Below are 14836 nucleotides of genomic sequence, written 5' to 3' on the forward strand. Positions count from 1 at the left end.
TCTGTAGCGGTTGTATATGAGTTTGCGCGCACACACACACACACACACTCCCTAGTTAGGTTCCCATTCTCAAACCCCCTGCGCGCATGTTATAAAATCCGGGGTCGGCGCACATAAGGAGGTGCACAATAGTGCACCTTGCGTGCGCCGAGCCCTTGGGGAGCCCTGCTGGCTTTCCCTGTTCCCTCCAAGGCCGCTCTGCCCGAAATCGAAGCGGCCTCGGAGGGAACTTTCCTTCCGCCCCCCCCCCCCACCTTCCCCTCCCTTCCCCTACCTAATCACCCCCCCCTAAACTTTATTTTATAAGTTGTGCCTGCCTCAGGGAGATAGAGCACCTTTTAAATTAGACCATGGGGGAAGCCGACAGTCACTCAGAAATACATGGTTCAGAGGGAGGTATCTTCCAAAGATACTTGCAGAACAGAGAAGTTAGAATACCCAGTAGAGAGATTGGGGCAGATTTTCAAAGCCCTACGTGCACCGGGCCTATTTTCAAAAGGCCCGGCGGTGCATGTAAAGCCCCGGGACGCGTGTAAGTCCTGGGGCTTGAAAAAGGGGCGGAGTGGAGCGGTCTGGGGGCAGGGCAGGAGCCGGGAATGCTGTGCCTGGAGGCTCCAGCCCCACCCCTGGACCGCTCCACCCTGCCCCTTTTTCAAGCCCCAGGACTTACATGTGTCCCGGGGCTTTATGTACGCCGCCGAGCTTTTTGAAAATAGGCCCGGTGCGCGTAGGTCTTTGAAAATATGCCCCAATATCTCTTCTGGGATATTCTAACTTCGCTGTTCTGCAAGTATCTTTGGAAGATTCCTCCCTCTAAACCATGTATTTTTGAGTGACTGTCGGCTTCCCCCATGGTCTAATTTAAAAGGTGCTCTATCTCCTTTTTAAATGTTAGCACCAGCAGCTTGTTTCCACTCTGGTTAAGGTAGGGTCTTTTCTATCAAAATAAGCTGTCCCTTCCCCATAATTTTCCCCTGGTCCTAACAAATCTAAAACCCTCTTCCCTGCACCATGATCTCATCCATTGGAAACTCCGGAGCTCTGCCTGCCTCTGGGGTATTACACATGGTACGGGGAGCATTTCTGAGAATGCAACCCCATAGGTTCTGGATTTCAGTTTCCTACCTAAGAGCCTAAATTTAGCCTCCAGAACCTTCCTCCTGCGCCTTCCTAAGCATTGGTTCCTCATACACCATGATAGTCAGCTCCTCCTCAGCACGCTCTAAAACCTTATCTAGGTGGCGTGTGAGGTTCACTATCTTTGCACTAGACAGGCAAGTTATTAAGCAATCCTCACGCCCACCAGCTACCTGCATTCCTAATGATCAAATCACACACTGTAACAGCCATTCTAACCCTTCCCTTGTGGGCACACAGCCTTGGAGATAAATCCTCGAAGCAAGAGGATAAAGCATCTCCTGGAGGGCAGGTCCTAGTTACAGGATCGCTTCTTGTCACACCCAGGTGATGGCCTCCTTCCAGGTGATCTTGTTCCTTTAAAGCATAAGAACATAAGAAGTTGCCATATTGGGTTAGACTGAGGATCCATCAAGCCTGGCATCCTGTTTCCAAAAGTGGCCAATCCATCTTACAAGTACCTGGGAAGTACCCCAAACATTAAAAAGTACCTCCTCTAGAGGGGAGAGGTAATTTGCCTTGAGCAATTCCTAAGTGGGAACTGAACCCTGGATTCCTGGGCATATTGCTCTGACCACTAGGCTACTGGACTGAAATTATGACAACTGTACTATGTCCTTGAAAGACTCCTCTATATAACTCTCTGTCTTAAAGTTCTCAGTTTTCTAAAAAAGAAAAAACTAGCAGGACTATAAGTTCATGGATGCAAGAGAGTAAAAACAGGAATGGGTCTGTCTAGATGACAGAATTGATTGGTAACTTTAATTGAAATGTGACGTTAATGTGGTTGGCAATCTATTCACTATCAATGGAAGCACTCTGATGTATACCTGTATTCCAGCTGGGAACCCTAAAATTTGAACCTGGAACCTTTTGGCTACACAACAGGACTCTACCAATGATCCAAAGGAATAGCTTCATTAGCAGATCCAGTAATATTGTAGAGGATGGCAAATAAGGACCAGTTTAATATATTAATAAATGATTTGGAAAAGGGACATTGAGTAAGATGATCAGATTTGCAGATGACATGAAAACATTCAAAGGTGTTAAAACAGCAACAGATTTTGAGGAATTGCAAAGGGACCTTGTGAAACTAAGAGATTGGGCATCTGAATGGCAGATGAAATTTAATGTAGGAAAGAGTAAAGTGATGCACATGGGGAAAAATTATCCCAAATACATGTACACAGTACTGTATTAGGAGTCACCACCCACAAAAAGGATCTTTGAATCCCTGTGGACAATATGTTGAAATCCTTGGTTCAGTGTTCCATATCAGTGCTGAGCTGCTGAACTTGAGAGAGAGAGGCACTAGCGAGGCAGAAGCACAGAGAGAAGAACATAAGAAAATGCCATACTGGGTCAGACCAAGGGTCCATCAAGTCCAGCATCCTGTTTCCAACAGTGGCCAATCCAGGCCATAAGAACCTGGCAAGTACCCCAAAACTAAGTCTATTCCATGTTACCATTGCTAATGGTACAGAGAGAAGAGAGAGACAGAGGAAGGAGAGAATAAAGAGACAGTGGGAGCACAGAGGAATGAAGGGAGAGGACTAGAGAGAGCAGGGATGCAGGAAACATATGGAAAGAAACAGAGGGAGGGAGGGAAAGACAAGAAAGCATGGGGAGTGAGGGGCTACAGACCGAAGGGCACATGAGAGGGTGAGGGGGCAAAGAGGAAGGAGAGCAGAGAGAAAGAGGAAGCATAGTGAGAGATGAGGAGCACAAGGGAGATAGATGGAAGGCTGGGAATGAGTAAGGGAAAAGAGGAGACACCCAGCTTCTGCCTTGTTACAATATCATCATAGCATTATAGATTTATAATGTTTATATGACACTTTATGTTGGGCTGATTTATTTTTTGCTTATTTTTATTGTGTTTCATATGATTTTTATTATTGATTTTATTAGACACAGTTTTATATTAGGCCCTGACTGCAACATTTTTTTAGCTTTTCATTTTATGTTAACTGTACATTGTATTTATTTACAATGGTAAGACACTGCAATTAATGAAGAAAATAAATAACAAGAATAAGAAAGGGGTAAGATGACTAGGAGAGAGTGAGAAACTGGAGGAGGGTTGCTGGGATGAAGTTTATGAAAGAACAAGATAGGAGATGCAGGAGTGAGAGGTTAAAATAAAAATTGCCATATTGGGTCAGACTGAGGATCCATCAAGCCCAGCATCCTGTTTCCAACAGTGGCCAATCCAGGTTACAAGTATTTAACAAGTAACCAAACATTTAATAGATCCAATGCTACTAATGCCAGCAATAAAAGTGGCTATTTCCTAAGACAACTTGATTAATAGCAGTTTATGGCCTTTGTCACTGCTCTAACCATATCCTGCAGCAATGAATTCCAGGGTTTAATTGTGCATTGATTGAAAATTAATTTTTTTTTGTTTGTTTTAAATGTGCTACTTGCTAACTTCATGGAGTGTTCCCTAATCCCTAGTCCTTCTCTTACCCTAAAGAGTAAATAACCGATTCACATTTACCCATTCTAAACCTCTCATGATTTTAAAGACCTTTATCATATCCCCCCTCAGCCATCCATTCTCCAAGCTGAACAGCCCTAACCTCTTTAGCCTTTCCTGTTAAGCTAAAGAGCTGTTCCATCCCCTTTATTATTTGGTCACCCTTCTCTGTACATTCTCCAGTGCAACTATATCTTTTTTGAGATGCGGTGACCAGAATTGCACACAGTATTCCCAAGGATGGAAGAAAGGCAGAAGTGGCATGCAGGATTGGTTCTGGTGGGTGTGGAGGGGGACGGAGAAGCAAGGGCTCCTCAGACAAGGAGCTTGTTCCCCCAGATGCACTCCCGTCATTTTCATTGGTTGGAGGGAAAGGCACTTGATGCTTGCTCGCCCTGAAATTCCCCGTGCCTCTCTATGCCCCCACATGCAAACGTTTCTGGAGCCATTGGGGAGAAGTTTATGGAAGGAAAACAATGTTAGCTGGAGAGAGGAGGAGAAAAAAAGAGAGACAAAGAAGGGAAAACAAAATGGAAAGAAACAGGGAAAGAAGAAAAGCCAGAAGTAGAGAAGTGAGAACAGAATGATGTGCGGGGGAGAGGGGTAAAGGTAAAAATGTTTATGCTAAATTAAATATCTGATTAGGAGATCTGGGAAAGTTTTTCATGATTTTATATGCAATTTTTTAAATTCTGGCAGTAATATCCAACATCTAGCATTGGTGGTGTCCTGTCAATTTGAAGGGGGGGGGGGGGGCGATGAGCAATTTAACTTTTGCTTCTTTCCCCTGTTTCTTCCAACCCTGTCTACCTGAAGTCCACAATCCAAACTGAACTGTCTGCAGAGGGGAAATTTGGAACGTGGAGAAAAACAGGGAACAGAGAGAGAAAGAGAGAGAGAAGAGTCCCTGTGAGAGGGAGAGAGAGAGAGATGAGCCCCTGTGAGAGGGGGAGAGAGAGAAGAGCCCCTGTGAGAGGGGGAGAGAGAGATGAGCCCCTGTGAGAGAGAGAAAGAGAGAGAGAAGAGCCCCTGTGAGAGGGGGAGAGAGAGAGATGAGCCCCTGTGAGAGAGAGAAAGAGAGAGAGAAGAGCCCCTGTGAGAGGGGGAGAGAGAGATGAGCCCCTGTGTGAGAGAGAGAGAAGAGCCCCTGTGAGAGGGGGAGAGAGAGATGAGCCCCTGTGTGAGAGAGAGAGAGAAGAGCCCCTGTGAGAGGGAGAGAGAGAAGCATGCTGGGGGGGTGAGGAGGGGGTTGCGTGCTGGCAGTGGGTGGGTGCACACATATTAGAGCGGCATTAGCTGTGATAGAGAGCAAGGGTGTGAGCTATGTTAGAAAGAGATTATGATTGTTGTGTGTGTTTGAGGTTGGTTGAAATAATGTATACAATTTTATAAAACACTGTGTATTGGGGGGGTGGGGGATGGAGGTGGTGCTTGGAGCCCAAATGAAGAGAGGACAGAAGATTATCAATCTCTACCTTAGATTGGTCCATAAAAATGTTGGCAATCCTATCCCCACCTCAGTGATTTGTTCACTGCAATGCCAGCTGCATTGTACAAATCTTCTTTTTATCACTTGTAAGGGCTGGCTATAATTCTTTATTATCACTCCATAACCCTAACCCACCTCCCAAAAACCCACCCTGAATCAAAGTGGCCCTCTAGAGTGGTAGCTATATAGACTATCAGACTAAACCAGTACAGAGGCTCTCTCTCCTGAGCACACAAGATATGGGTGTAAAGTTGTAGAATTATGCACAGCAACAGTATTTTAAATGCTACACATCCTTTATAAAGTTAGGGGTATTTTTGCTCACACTACAATACACACGTTTATGGGCGCATGTGTGGCCCTTTTAAAATCTACCCAATAATGAATATTCATGAGATAGATTTACAAACACACTGTTTCAACTGTATGCAAATCTATTCTATGCATATTCATTAGGTATGTCCTGAAAACCTGACCAATTTGCAGCCCTTGAGGACTGGAAGTGAAGGCTGCTGGGATAAAGCAATGGGCTAAGAACCAGAGAATCCACTTCTCCCACTGACACTCCTAGTGACCTTTATCTCCTGCTGTCTCAGATCCCAGATTTTAGATCGCCTTTCCAAATAGTGTTCAAAGCAGCTTACAGCACTTTTAGAATTCAGGTGCAATTTTAATTATTTATTTATATTTGATATCCCACAATTTCTGTATGACCTCTACATGGTTATGACACAAAGATTTAAATAACCAAAATGAAACATTATTCTTCTCCCCCACCCACCATCATATCCCCATCAATCTTAACCCACTACCCTCTAAACAATATACTTAATATCAGTCAACTAATAAATCCCTGCCCCAAAGAGATTGTAAACTTATTGTATCTGAATTTTAAAAATATTGTAAGCCACCTTGAACATTATTTAGAAAACTGAGCTAAAAATCCAAATTTACTACTGGTTAAAAAACAAAACAAAAAACAAGCTGGATTACACAGAAATTACACATTAACAGAATGTCTCATCTTGATAACACATAGAACACAGAAAAATCCTCAACAAATGGAGAATAAGTGATCACAAATTACAAATAGAAATGTGCAGAAAAAACTGAACTCTTGTCCACTCCAGCCTCACTCCCTTCCCCTCCTATTTCACTGCAGAACAGGAGGGAAGAGAGAAATAACAGGAGGGGAGGGGCTGGGTTAGGAAACAGAGTAGTTCTTTGCTGTGCTCTGTCTGCTCCAGGCTCAACCCTTTTTCTTGTTCCCCCTAAGCATTGCTTGGGTGGGGAGGGATATACAGGAAGCCAGTGGGCTGTTCTCTACTGCCTGAGATTCCAGGCACTGTCCAGTAGAGCCATCAGGGCAGAGCCTTGTGCTCATGCACAGCTCAGTGCCACCCCCAAAAAACTGATGTTCTCTTGGCCATCCCATGCTGTAAACTTTGTTTTAGCTAAGCCCCTACCAGTTGGCCTGAGTCAAAGGTTTTTCTGTGTGCATTCCTTTGGACATTGTGTCTTGTGAATTATTTAACCTCTTTTGGCTATTAGGAATAGCACTTCAACCCTACTAAGATCCAAAACACTAAAGCAGCCTCATTACGTGTCTTTTATTGAGAGATTATTTTTTTCTCACTCATTCTTGGGCATAATTTTATTTTAATAGAGACTGATCGGCAATGAATCCTTTGCCTTACCTTACTGGAATTTTGCTACTGGTCGGAATGAGTGTGATGTATGCAACGATCAACTGTTTGGCGCACCCAGGCGAGAAGATCCAAGCCTAATTAGCCCAAATTCCAGATTCTCACGTTGGGAAATAGTTTGTAACAGGTAATGAAAATTAATTCTCTATGTGTAAATATAGGCTTGAGACTAACTTGATATGCAGTAAAATATTTATTTTTATGTATTTAAAATTGTTTATAAACCGCCACCCTCCAAAGTTTGGGACAGGGTACATAAAGACACACATAGTAGGTAACGAACATTAAAACAGTTTCATAAAAGAACAAACAGGTGAGTGCAGACTGGAAAAAACAGAGATCGATATTAACAAATGTAGCTGCTTGTTGAGGGGAGTCATGTTGCTGATGCTGGTGAGAATGCTGCAATGAATAGGCAGATTTTTACTGACTTTTTGAACTCCTTTTGGTCTTTAAGGCTGTGTAGTTGTAAAGAGAGTGAGTTCCAAAGAACAGGTCCAGCTAGAGAGAGGGTTTTTCCACTTGTCGCAGCAAGGTTTGCTGTTCAGGGGAAGGGAACGTCAAGGAGGCATTGGCTGGAAGATTGGAGTGTTCTGGAAGAGTTGCACTTAGCCAGGGAGAAGTGATGTTATGGAGGGGGTTATGTATTATGACTGTGAATTTATATTGTGTATATGCCATTGAATTGGAAGCTAATGGAGGGATTGCAAGTTAAGTGAAATCTGCATTTGGATGTTTGTTCCTGTAAGTAGGCAGGCAGTAGTATTTTGTATGATTTGTAAGGGTCTGTGTGCACATTGAGGGAGACCTGTATAGAGGGAGCTACATTAATCTAAAGATGTTGGTATGGGTGATCGTAGGACTGTCCTGAAATCAGAGCCATCTAGGAGAGGTTTGAGATGACGGAAGAATCTTAGTTTAGCAAATGAAACTTGCATTACAGATAGAACTGCGTGATGAAAAAAAATAAGAAAGGTGGTCTTTCCATAATTTGGATGAAAGCTTTAATGAACATAACAGAATTAGGAGCACTGATAGAAGGCTAAAATATTTCAAAATGCATAGTCTGAATGAATTCTATTATTTCTTAGTTTTGACTGAGCTTTAAGGAATACACCTGATCGCAGTCATCATTTATCTAGCTGGTATATAACAATTTTAATCATTTGGTTCTATATAATACGTTTCCAAGCAATCAGAATACTGTGCTAGGGAAGAGTTCCTTGACATGGATTCTAGGGTATGTAATAGTTGGTGGCCAATCAGATATTGTAGTGTCTCAGGGAATGAATCATCTACTGCTTAAGGCTGACCAGGCCACTCTGTGGACTGAATACTCTCTCTGAGAATGCAAATCACGTTTTAGAGCAATACCTAGTATAAGGGCTGGCCGGCTCTATTTTGACTAAAGCAACCAGCTGGCCCGGAGCATAGGTTTTGCAACCGTCGCTGCCTGACGGCTTCACTCCGACTACATTTCTTTTTCTGCGACTCCTCCTGCTCCTTGTGGACATCTGGCTACCGCGGCGTCTGCCCGCCGTCCTCTCCAACGTCCCTGGACCGGCTTGGGTGCTGCCTCCCGCCATGCTCCTCAGGTATCTCAGGGCACGCGCGCCGCATGGCCCTCATTCTTATTTCCTCTATACCGTGAACCTCAGGGGCGTCCCCCTGTGATGACATCATGCTGCCTGGATATTTAAGCCTATTGTTTATTGCTAGCCGTTAAGTTAGCAAGGGATTTCCTACAGATGGGATTCGCTCTCCGTTCCCAGCTTCTCTGCCTCCAACGTCCATTGGACTCTTTTCTGCTAATGGGGTACCCGCTCCTCGGGGGCCTCTCTGCTTCTTTCAGGTCACTATCAGGAACCGGTACTCGCTCCTCGAGGGCCCATGTTCCCTGACTCGCTGCCTGTGTCCATCTCCTCTTCTACTTGGAAGAATTTGCTACAGACACCATCTGTGAGTACTACTACCATCTACTCCTCAGAGCTGTTTCCCTGGAACCAGGTATTCGCTCCTCGAGGGCCTGCCTCCATTCCAGCACCAGTGCCATCTCCTACATGGAACTGCTGCGTGAGTACTTGCCAACGAGCCTCTGCTCCTAGGGATCTGGTACTCGCTCCTCGAGGGCCAGCTCTCCCTATCTCGGGGCTTCTCCATACTGGGGACTCTCTGAATATCTTATTGTACTCATTCTCTCAATTCTTTTCACTACAGCACTGCTACCTGAGGAACCGATGTTCCAGCGCCCTGAGGAATACCATCTTCTACTCACTACCGCCACATCTGGTGGCTTCACAAACTGTCTAAATAAAGATATAATCTGTGTTTGTGTGTCCAGAGCTGAGCCTGACCTGTGGCCCCTCACAGGACTTCCCCCTGTGGGCGTGGTCAGCTGCCACAGTGTCCAAGGGTTCACCCAAACCTTACAAATATAACAGATTGCTAACTTCATGGATCAGGCACAGCTCAATGATCTGCAGGCCATTCCGGGCCTGGCCTTGCGCATTGCTGAACAACAAAACGCATTGGAGAAACTCACTTCTGCATTCCATCAGCTACACGCACAGAAGAACCAAGGCGCTGCCTCCAGTAATGAAGGTCAGTTACCTGAAGTAACTATAAAGACTACTGTTCCTCTGGCTGCTCCAGTTCGTTTCTCTGGAGAGAAACGAACTGGAGCATTCTCAGTGAGTTCTCTTCCAAGTCTCAGGAACTATCTCCAATCAATGCAGAAGATGACCTAGAATACAAGATCGAAGCCGTTCTTGATGTCCGAAGACGAGGCAGATAGTGGACTTGTGCATAACTGAAAATGATAATAAAGATATTAAAAAAAAAAAAAGATTGGAGAGTGCCCAAACTGTCTTGGAGAGATTGAGGAGTCACTGAAGTGCAGCTGGAGTTCCAGAGCAAGCTGATGTTTAAAGTAGAATGAAGATGGATAGTGCACGTGCTGTGGTGTATGCAGTCTGCCTTCTAGCCTGGAGTTTGCTTGCAGCCAGTGCATCAAACTGCACATCATAGAAAAGGAGCAGTGAGAGTTGATGAAAGTGAAGTCTGTTCTCCTGTTGGCGGCAGATGGAGATGTGCCAGTGAGGGAAGAGGAGCTCATGACCCGAGGGGAGCCAACAGAGATGGGAATCACAGCGTCAGAGATGGTAAGACCTATTTTGGATGTGGTGAGTACCCCAAGCAATGCAACTGGGATTGGGGTAAAGGCCAAAGAGGGAGCAGCGAGTGCTGGAGAGGGGGCTGCTATGAGTCCTAAAGCCAGGATGTTGCCTACCTTGGATGTCAGTGAGTCATCCTGAAGAGTGTCAAGGAGCAAACAGATGGATCAAACTGGGTCAAGAAGTCTGGAGGTAGTGGAGGGCAGATTGCAGAGGGGTGTCCCAGGCTGGAAACAAGGATGCCCGTATCCAGGATGCATGAAGTCCTGGAGAGGAGCATACCCAGAGGTCATGGACTTACCGCAGGGCTTACACTCAAGATACAACCTCTGTATGACTAACATAGATATGCCACTGCAGTGGCTTTTGCCCTGGTTCTAGCCAGCCAGTGTTGTATGTCATGGAACCAACTCCTATGCCTGTCCCAAGACAAGGGAGAATTTTGCCCAAGGTGCCTTCTGGATTGTGATAAATTGCAGGAGGACCTTGTGAGACTGGAAGACTGGGCATCTAAATGGCAGATAAAATTTAATGTGGATAAGTGCAAGGTGATGCATATAGGGAAAAATAACCCATGCTATAGTTACACGATGTTAGGTTCCATGTTAGGAGCTACCACCCAGGAAAGAGATCTAGGCGTCATAGTGGATAATACATTGAAATCGTCAGCTCAGTGTGCTGCAGCAGTCAAAAAAGCAAATAGGAATAAATAGGAAGGGAATGGTGAATAAAATGGAAAATGGAAAATAACCTCATACAACATAGTGAGGGCAAAAGTAGCGCTGGCGCCATTTTGAATATTGGCAATACGGCCCGAGTGCAGGAGGTCGCTCCCGGACCCCCGCTGGACTTTTGGCAAGTCTTGTGGGGGTCAGGAGGCCCCCACAAGCTGGCCAAAAATCCCTGGGGGGTCCAGCGGGGGTCTGGGAGCGATCTCCTGCACTCGTGACGTCGGGTGACAGGAAACAAAATGGCGCTGGCGCTACCTTTACCTTGTCATATGGTAAGGGCAAAGGGCCACCGGCGCCATTTCTATTAACGCAGCTGTGGCCCGAGAGCGGGAGATCGCACTGGGATCCCCCCCCCCCCCCCCCCACTGGACCCCAGGTAATTTAAAACATTTTGGGGGGGGTTCGGGAGGGTGGGGGATTTGTTTTAAAGGGTCGGGGTGGGTTTTAGGGTTGTTTTGGTGTGCCGGTTTTCCCGCCCTCCCCCCTCCCCCGATTTACGATTTTTTGACGATAAATCGGGAGAATTGCTATTGTATCGCGGCTCTAACGATTTTTGACGATTTAATTTAAAATATATCTGACGATTGTTTTAAATCGTCAAAAAACGATTCACATCCCTAGTATATACTCCTCCAGGTCTCCTAAACAAAAACTTCTCCCCCCTCATTGAGTGCATAGCCAAAAACATATCAATGAATACCCCTGCCATTATCCTTGGGGATTTAAATTTACATGTCGACACCATACACCCCCCCCCCCCCCCCCCCCCCCCGCATGTGATGCCTTCTTGACTTCACTCCAGGCAATGGGTTTCAACCAAATAATAAATGGTCCTACACACAGAGCAGGGCACACCCTCGATCTCATCTTCACAAATAATCTCATACGCTCAGACACTCACTCTTGCACTCCAGTACCCTGGTCTGACCACTCACTCATCAAAGCAAATTTTACTATAAATAAAACTGTAAGCCCTGATACAAACACTAAATACAACACAATACATTTTAGGAAGCCCTGTTCCAGAGACGACCTGATTACAGCCCTAACAAATGACCTCGATAAACTAGACCTAACTGACGCAGATTCTGCCCTCTCATCCTGGTACCAACTCACTAACAATATTGCTGACAAACTCTGCCCATTACAATATAAAAAAAAATCAATCCTTCTTTTAACACCAAAAACCACTCTCCAGAACTAAAGACACTGAAATGTAACCTTAGAAAACAAGAAAGGAACTGGAGCAAAGACCCCTCCCCCACACAACTCACCAAATACAAATGCACCCTACACATATACCGTGAGAACATCCTTAAAACCAAGCGAGACATCCTCGCACAACACATCCATAACTTTCACTTCAACCCCAAAGCCTTATTCGACTACATCTCAGACCTAACCAAAACCTCCCCCTCACCCATGCCCGACGTAGAAGCTGCCACTAAATGCCGGGACCTAGCCCAATTCTTCCATGATAAAATAGAAAAAATCATGACTCATTTTCCCACAGCCTCTTCTCCCTCCAAGGCCCTCGCAAAACACCCTCAAGCCTCCCTAAACTCATTTGAGACTACTGCTCCCTCCGAAATAGAATCAATTCTAAAGAAAATGAAACCCTCATCTCACCCATCTGACACTATCCCCACCAAACACATCCTCTCCATCCCTAACACTATTTCACAACCCTTAACTCACATTATAAATCGATCAATCACCCTGGAACATGTCCCCACCTCACTAAAACAGCTCTGGTCAAACCTATTCTAAAGAAACCGAAGCTCGATCCAACCGAACTTACCAACTACTGCCCAATCTCCAAATTACCTTTCATATCAAAGGTTCTGGAAAAAGAAGTCAACATACAACAAACTGACGATTTAGAAAGTAATAATATCCTTTTCCCATCACAATTTGGGTTCCGTAAGTACTTCAACACAGAAACCCTCCTCCTCTCACTCACCGACTACCTACTCAAAGGATTGGACAAAGGCCACTCATACATTCTTGCACTTCTAGACATATCCGCGACCTTTGATACCATAAGCCATAATATCCTACTTGATCGACTCTCTGAAATGTCATTTCAGGAACACCCTTCCACTGGTTCACATCCTATCTAAAAGACAGACAATACAAAGTTAGAATAGGTAACCACGACTCAAAAGCAATTAACTTTCCGCAAGGAGTTCCCCAAGGCTCCTCACTATCCTCTACCCTATTCAACATTTACCTTCTGCCTCTCTGCCACCTCCTCTCCGAACTTGGTCTTACACACTTCATATACGTGGATGACGTACAAATCATCATCCCAATCACTGACTTCCTACCTAATGAAATCAAAACCTGGGAAACTTCCCTCTCCACTATAAACAACCTTCTCACAAGCCTTAACCTCGCACTCAACTCCTCCAAAATGGAATTCATGATAATTAAACCCTAGCACAATACCCCCACCTCCACCCAACTCAGCGCCCTCCCCCCTCAATTCCCACCACACATCATGTAAGAAAATGTAGGCGTCATCATGGATGACCAACTCATCCTTAAAAAATTCATCAGCACCACCATGAAAGAATGTTACTTTAAGCTGCAAACCCTAAAAAATACTAAAAACCCCTCCTCCACTTCAACGATTTCAGGACAGTGCTCCAGTCAACCATCTTCTCAAAAATTGACTACTGCAACACACTCCTCCTTGGCCTTCCCAAAAACACTATCACCCCCTCCAAATGCTCCAGAATGCAATAGCTTGTATTCTCACCAACACTCACAGGAACGAGCACATTACCCCATTCTGAAAGAACTACATTGGCTCCCAATCCAACATCGCATCCAATACAAAACCCTCCTCATCATACACAAAACCTTACACAACCATAATATGCACTGGCTCAATAACTCTCTCACCTTCCGCAACACCAACAGACCCACCCGATCCCACTATTTAGCCACCCTACACACTCCTTCATCCAAAATTACCCACCACATCTCCACTAAAGAGCGCACACTCTCCATCGCAGGTCCTACACTATGGAACACCCTGCCCACCGACCTTCGCCAAGAACACTGCTTGCAAAAATTCAAACGAAAACTAAAAACTTGGCTCTTCATACAAGCGTACTCATGACCCGCACGTGTACACACACACCCTCCACCCCCACCCTATCACCTTAACTGCACCTCTCCATTCTCCCCCCCCCCCCCCCATCCCCAGCTCTTACAAGGCCCCGTGCATCTTTATCTAACCACTTCATCCCTCATAGCAACTTCTTGGCTATGCTAATATGTATATCTTTGTAAATATGTTGTCAACAATATATCAAGTTAATTTAACTCCCTCAACTAGTAAAATTCCTATCCAGTTCCCCCTTTATAATCTTACCCCCCCCCCTAGATATTTTTCATGTTATCAAATTGGTTCCATTGTAAAGCATTTTTGCTTGTTGTTATGTTTAAATGTAAACTGATATGATGTCTCCAATGAATGTCGGTCTAGAAAAACTTTAAATAAATAAGTAAATAAATAAATAAATATTCAGATGATACTTTACACCTCATATATTACATAAAATATACAAATACTGAATAAAAAGACCATAAAGCAAAAATAGAAAGATGCAGAAAAGAGCTGAAATGGAAATCGCAACAAGCCAGATGTTGTATACAGTGCAACATGACCATTCCTCATAAAACATCAAACAATATAATCAAGGAATAAAAATCATGAATCATAGTAGTAAAACAATGCTACTACTAATAATAATAATTTCAAAACATTTGAAAAACATTTCCCAAAACATCAATACAATATTTCAAAACAGCAAAATTATCAAACGCCCAGTAATTAAAACTAACAAGAATTTAAAATCTTCTGCTCGCCATACCTGGGATCTTTTGATTTCCAGTTGCTCTGAGATTGTCATGGCCACATGAACTTTATCTTCTCTTTCTTACACATACATGTTAATTCTCTCATACACTACCTCTCCCAAATACATGCCCATACTCTCACACACATTCCCTCTCTCTATCTCTTTCACACACACACACACACACACACACATTGGGGCGGATTTTCATACTCCGCGAATAGGCCTACTTTTGTTTGCGCT

The 14836-nt window shown here is 44.4% G+C and overlaps 1 protein-coding gene across 2 annotated transcripts in view; it reads left to right on the plus strand.

Annotated features, from left to right (window-relative positions):
• DCT (dopachrome tautomerase) overlaps positions 1–14836 on the plus strand; it is a 72212-nt gene that overhangs the window by 30983 nt on the left and 26393 nt on the right. For both annotated transcript variants that reach the window (XM_029604739.1, XM_029604738.1), the window contains exon 4: positions 6778–6944. In XM_029604739.1, coding sequence (XP_029460599.1) covers positions 6778–6944 — 167 coding nt within the window. The remainder of the gene's footprint in view (positions 1–6777; positions 6945–14836) is intronic.

The sequence above is a fragment of the Rhinatrema bivittatum genome, chromosome 5 (genome assembly GCF_901001135.1).
Source record: "Rhinatrema bivittatum chromosome 5, aRhiBiv1.1, whole genome shotgun sequence".
Taxonomy (NCBI): Eukaryota; Metazoa; Chordata; class Amphibia; order Gymnophiona; family Rhinatrematidae; genus Rhinatrema; species Rhinatrema bivittatum.